Genomic DNA, 6,049 nt, shown 5'->3' on the forward strand with positions numbered 1-6,049 from the left:
CCATGTGCTGCTAGCCAGTCCTTTTGTATCTAAAGATCTCCCTTGGTGCCAAAAATTCGCGTCACTCTCTTCCGATACTATCCAGTGGTACAAGAGGGAATGGGAAACCCAAAACATCATTCTCAGATGTGGAGGATTTCCGAATGTACCCTTGGTAGGCACACATGGGTGTATAAACTACAATCATGTGTTGTGCATGAGGCAGTTTGGACATGCGATGAATGGGCCTCCTAGAGATGGAGACTTGGTCCCTTTTGTCATCAACGGTGTTGATCCACTTAACCCTGCTGTGAGGAAAGTAAGGCAAGCCTAGACCAAGATTTTCAGAAGTGGTCCTGAACTTGGCAAGAAGAATGTCATCGCCAGAGAGCCATATGTGCAGTGGGCAAAAGAAAGAGCCTGAGTAGTCAATATGCCTTTCTACCTTGAATCCTCATCTCTCCCTCAAGTACCTGAACCCGAGCCAATCTTACAAGAGGCTGTCGATAAACTCACTAGTAAGATAAATGAACTTGAACTGGAAAACACCCGCTTGCAACTGCAACTCATTAAAGAGAAGCAAATGGGTGATGACCTAGAAGAAGAAGGCAGAGAGGTAAAAGTCTTGTATGAAACCAGCAGGAATAGGGTGAGGGAAGAAAAAGGTAATAAAGAGTGGGTCGACGGTGCTCTCTGGGGAGCGAATTCGGAACTTGATGGACGAAACAACGAACTAGACCGGGCTTGGCGTGTTGTTCGAGACTTGGAAAGAACTCTGGAGCTTACCAACATGGATAAGAAGAGTTCCAAGGAAGACTATGAAGCTCAAATCAGTGAACTGAGAAAGACCATCAAAGAATACCAAGATCACACTTCTCGCGAGAAGTTGGAAAAAGAAAGGATACACCGAGCCTACCTTCATGAAAATTTCCAGTTAGAAAGGGCTCATGAGAAGATCCGAAGCATGAAAGATGGAATCATTGATGAGGAGTATTAAGAGATGAGAAACAATTGCCTATACTGGGAAGATGCTTATCAAAGAACCGAATGAGCTATAGTCGAAAGGGATGCCATCATCGAAAACCTGCAAGGTTTGTACATCGAATGGAGAGACAAGTATGCCAACATGGCAATTCTGACAAACTACGCCCTCCAAGACTTCCATGATAGGATGAAGGAGGCCGACCAGATCATATGCCCTGATAACACTCCTCACCAAGTTTATAACTTTGTGAAATTCTACAAGAAGACCATGGCCGAGCTGAACACAGATGTCGAAGCTCTCCGCAACGCTTAAGGGGTTACCTTTCAAGTCAATTTGTAGCTTGTTTCTGATTTAATACTAAGGGGGTTGTCTCTTGGAATTTCTTGTACCTCTTGTGAAAAAAACTATGAATGAATAAATAAGGCTTTATGATTCCACCTTGTGTGTGTTGTTATTTTTAATTGCAATGCTAACTGTCTGAATTGTTTCTTGCAATAAATAACACGATAACTAAGAGCTTTGCCAAAAGATAAAAATAATAATAAAACCAAAACATGCATCATTCTGCATGACACAAAAGTAAAACAAGGAACTTACCACTTGACCTTTTTCTCATCCAGAGACAGAAAGTTGACTTCTCAACACCGGTACAACACCCGAAGCAAGCAGAAATCACTCATGGACCAACTCGAACAAAAGCAGAGTGCTCTGAGGGAAGAGATGTTCAGTATGCGTGCCCAGATGGGGCAACTGATGGAAACCATTCAGGATGTGGCCAAAGGACAAGAAGCTATTTCTAGGAGTCACGAGGAACTCCGTCTAGCCAATCAGAGGGCTACCGCTGCTACCAATCATGTGCCACCACTTGGCAACCCTTATGTTCAGATCCCAGTGGGTCCACTAGGAGGTGCACCTCCACTTGGAGGAGGAGGTTCGGCCAATCAAAACCTCGTTGTTCCTCCCGTCTTTGAAATGGACGATCAAAATGATGCCTTCTACAATCCTAGAGAAGATTCGGTCTACGATGCTTTTGGACCAGCCAGTGCTGAAATCGATAGGAAGTTTTGTGCCCTAGAAGAGAAAATGAAAGCTATGGAGGGACCCAGTGCTTTTAGGTTGGATGCTGCTGAGATGTGCCTGGTGCTAGGCGTTCAGATACCTGCCAAGTTCAAAGTGCCTAACTTTGAAAAATATAAAGGGGTCAGCTGTCCCAGAACGCACATTCGAGCATATTGTAGGAAGATGGTTGCGTACTCTAGTGACGAGAGACTACCCATGCACTTCTTCCAAGACAGCCTAAGTGAGGCTTCTTTGGAATGGTACATGCAGCTGGAGAGTACGACCATTCAGACTTGGAAAGACCTAACTGAGGCATTCCTGAAACATTACCAGTATAATGCAAATATGGCTCCAAGGAATACGCCCAGCGTTGGAGAGAGTTGGTAGCTAGGGTTCAACCCCCACTCTTGGAGAAGGAATTGATTGATATGTTCATGGAAACACTCCAGGGCCCCTATTATGAGAAGCTGGTAGGGAGCACGTCCATTGGATTCTCTGATCTAGTAATCGTTGGTGAAAGAATAGAGAATGGTATGAAGAGTGGAAATATTATGAGTGTTGTTGGCCCGCCTAATGGGGCAAAGAAACCGTACGTCGATTTTTCCAGGAAAAAAGAGGGGGAGACCAATAACATGACGGTGGCTAGAAGTAGAGGCAGGGCGCATCAGGCACCCTATCCACAAGTGGTTGTCGTCACACCTGGTACGTATCAGCAGGTGGCCTCCATGGCACCTAATCCTTATTAACAACCCTTCGTCATACCTACAGGTTAAAATGTGGGTCAACAACCAAATCAGTACCAACAACAGTATGCTCATCCGCAACAACAATATTATCAACCAGGACAACAAAGGCTAAGCAAGCCAGAAAGGAAGTTTGATCCTCTCCCAACCACTTACTCTCGTATGCTGCCATACCTGGTCAAGGGGTCGCTGGTACAACTGAGGGAGTTAAAGCCTCCAACTATACTACCACCTGGGTACGATGCCAATGCTCATTGTGAATTCCATATGGGAGCACCCGACCACATGATTGAAATTTGTAGAGCTTTCAAGCACAAGGTGCAGGATCTAATTGATGCCAAAGCCATTTCGTTCGTACCTAATGGCCCTAACACCAATAACAGTCCTATGTCGCCACATGTCGGTCCCTCCATGAGCATGATTGAGGAAGAAAAGAAGGTGAAACACTATGTAGAGAAGATAAGAACTCCATGGGTTGTTGTCAAGGAGAAACTATTGATGAATGAAGTACACCCTGGGTGTGATGCAGAATGTGAAGACTGTTTGATGAATCCCCAAGGTTGTGAAAAGTTAAAAGTTGATGTTCAAAAGTTGATCGATCAGGGAGTAATGATAGTAGAACAAATGTTTGTTGCTAATGAGGTAGCCACGCTCGAAATTCCGTATGATCCCATACAAGTACATGTCGAGATCCCTTATGATCTGATCCCAGTGCTTGCTACAACATACCCGATCATGCCACTTGTGATTGCGGTCTCTGCACTGTTTACTTTTGATAACACAAAGGCAGTGCCATGGAACTATGACTTGAAGGTATATTTGTATGCGCAAAAGGTGAAGGAAGAGTCGATCAAGCCTGAAGAAGCTAGTGTGAATGTTACTGGAGTCCGGAGCATAACCCACATTGGTAGAGTATTTGCACCAGTACCTCCCACAGACAATGGTAATCAAGGAGCTTCAAGTAGAAACCTTGGCAAACAAGTGGTGAATGATGATGGCCGAAGGCAAAATACAGCTCAAAAAGCAACTCCTACTGACGAAGTGGAAGAATTTCTCTGCCATATCAAGAAAAGTGACTACAAAGTGGTCGATCATCTCAATCAAACACCGTCAAAGATACCTATGCTTGCACTTTTGATGAGTTCAGAAGCACACCGAGAAGGTCTTATGAAGTTCTTAAGGGCCGCACATGTCCTTCAAGAAATATCAGTGAATCAGTTTGAAGCTGTGGTGGCCAATATATCTGCGAGCAATTGCCTAGGTTTCAACGATGATGAATTACTGCCCGAAGTTAGAAACCATAACAAGGCGCTCCACATTTCAATTGAATGTGTGGACACGGTCTTATCCAGGGTATTGGTGGATACCGGGTCTTCATTAAATGTTCTACCTAAGAACTCGCTTTCCAAGCTGACAATTGAAGGATTGTTGATGAAACCCAGCTCGCTCATCGTGAGAGCATTTGATGGATCAAGGTGAACAATGATATGAGAGGTTGACCTCCCCATGAAGATAGGGCATCACATCTTCTTCATCACATTCTACGTGATGGACATTTACCACACCTACAGCTTTCTCCTGGGACGCCCATGGATACACTCGGTTGGCGTTGTAACCTCAACCCTCCACCAGAGACTGAAGTTCATGATTGGCAATGAACTGGTAGTGGTGGAAGGAGAGAAAGATATAGTGGTGAGCCATCTAGCATTGTTCAGGTACATAGAGGTTGGAGGAGAAATTCATGAGACTCTTTTCCAAGCCGTCGATGTAGTGAACATGGAAATGACGCCACCTCTGAAGGTTTCTCTAGGCACATAACTTTCTATGGCTTCATTGAAGGACGCGAAAACCATAATTCAGGTTGGACACCCCACAGGCTGGGGCAGAGTACTCGATTTACCAATAAACAAAGACCGATCTGGGTTGGGATTCCGCTCTCACCAAACGACTCAGAAGCCGAGCGCTGCTAGTACGAACAAAGGGCCGATTCCCGCGATACCGGATACTTTTACCAGTCCGGGGTATCTCAGAGACAACTCAATCTGTGTGATAGAAGAAGAAAACAGTCTGCCAAAGGAAGCATGCTTCGTGTACCATAAGGCCAAAGGACAAACACTCAACAACTGAACTGTCGTGGATATACCGGAAGTCACCTTCATTGAAGAGTAATTTTCCTTGTTTTGCTTTGAAATCTCTACGTATTGCCCAAGGCGTAGAGTAAACTTTTAAGGCCCCCCATACTTTCAAACAAAGTTTATTAATGAATAAAATCAATATCTTTGCATTCAATTTGTGCTCCCTGTCGTTCATTTATTTTTATTTGTCAAAAAAATGTATGGAAATGTTTTTCATTTATCATCTTTTCCATTCCACCATCCTAAAATAAAGCATGAATCATGCAGATCTACGCCGAGTTCCATTGATAATCAAACTGCTATAGCCCAATATGACTTTGATAATCCAATTTACCAAGCTGATGAAGACGGTGAGGAAGATTGTGAACTCCCTAAAGAGTTGTCCAGGCTCTTACAGCAGGAATCGAGAATCAGCCAACTGCATCAAGAGGCAGTGGAGATTGTCAACCTCGGGTTAGAGGAGGAAAAGAAAGAAGTCAAGATAGGCGCAACCCAGAATGACGAGGTGAAAAGAAAGTTGATCGAACTCTTGTGAGAGTATATGGATGTGTTTTCCTGGTCTTATCAAGATATGCCAGGACTGGATACGGATATCATGGTGCATCGACTACTTCTCAAGGAAGAATGCTCTCCGGTGAAGCAGAAATTGAGAAGTACTCGTCTCTACATGGCCATCAAGATTAAAGAAGAAGTCCAGAAGCAATTGGATGCAGGTTTTCTTGCAGTGGCAAAGTATCCTCAGTGGGTAGCAAACATCGTACTGGTGCCAAAGAAAGATGGTAAAGTACGTATGTGTGTTGATTACCGAGACCTGAATAGGGCAAGCCCTAAAGATGATTTCCCTCTACCTCACATCGATGTGTTGGTAGACAATACAGCCCAATTCTCAGTATTTTCCTTCATGGATGAGTTCTCTGGATACAATCAAATAAAAGTGGCGCCCGAAGACATGGAGAAAACCACATTCATCACCCCTTCGGGCACTTTCTGCTACAAGGTGATGCCGTTTGGATTAAAGAATGTTGGCACGACATATCAATGTGTGATGGTCACTCTCTTTCATGATATAATTCATAAAGAGATTTAAGTATATGTTGACGATATGATCGCGAAATCCCAAACTGAGGAAGAGCATCTGGTTCATCTCG

The 6,049-nt window shown here is 44.0% G+C and overlaps 2 protein-coding genes across 2 annotated transcripts; both read left to right on the forward strand.

The window, feature by feature from the left end:
* Window positions 1-1,642: 1,642 nt before the first annotated feature.
* LOC127096363 (uncharacterized) lies at window positions 1,643-2,410 on the forward strand. Its single transcript, XM_051034944.1, has one exon. It carries the CDS (start codon window positions 1,643-1,645, stop codon window positions 2,408-2,410), a length of 768 nt encoding a protein of 255 aa, XP_050890901.1.
* A 641-nt stretch (window positions 2,411-3,051) lies between these two features.
* On the forward strand, window positions 3,052-4,245 carry LOC127096370 (uncharacterized). Its single transcript, XM_051034952.1, has one exon. The coding sequence runs from the start codon at window positions 3,052-3,054 to the stop codon at window positions 4,243-4,245; it is 1,194 nt and encodes a 397-aa protein (XP_050890909.1).
* The last annotated feature ends 1,804 nt before the right edge of the window (window positions 4,246-6,049 follow it).

The sequence above is a fragment of the Lathyrus oleraceus genome, chromosome 1 (assembly GCF_024323335.1).
Source record: "Lathyrus oleraceus cultivar Zhongwan6 chromosome 1, CAAS_Psat_ZW6_1.0, whole genome shotgun sequence".
NCBI lineage: Eukaryota > Viridiplantae > Streptophyta > Magnoliopsida > Fabales > Fabaceae > Lathyrus > Lathyrus oleraceus.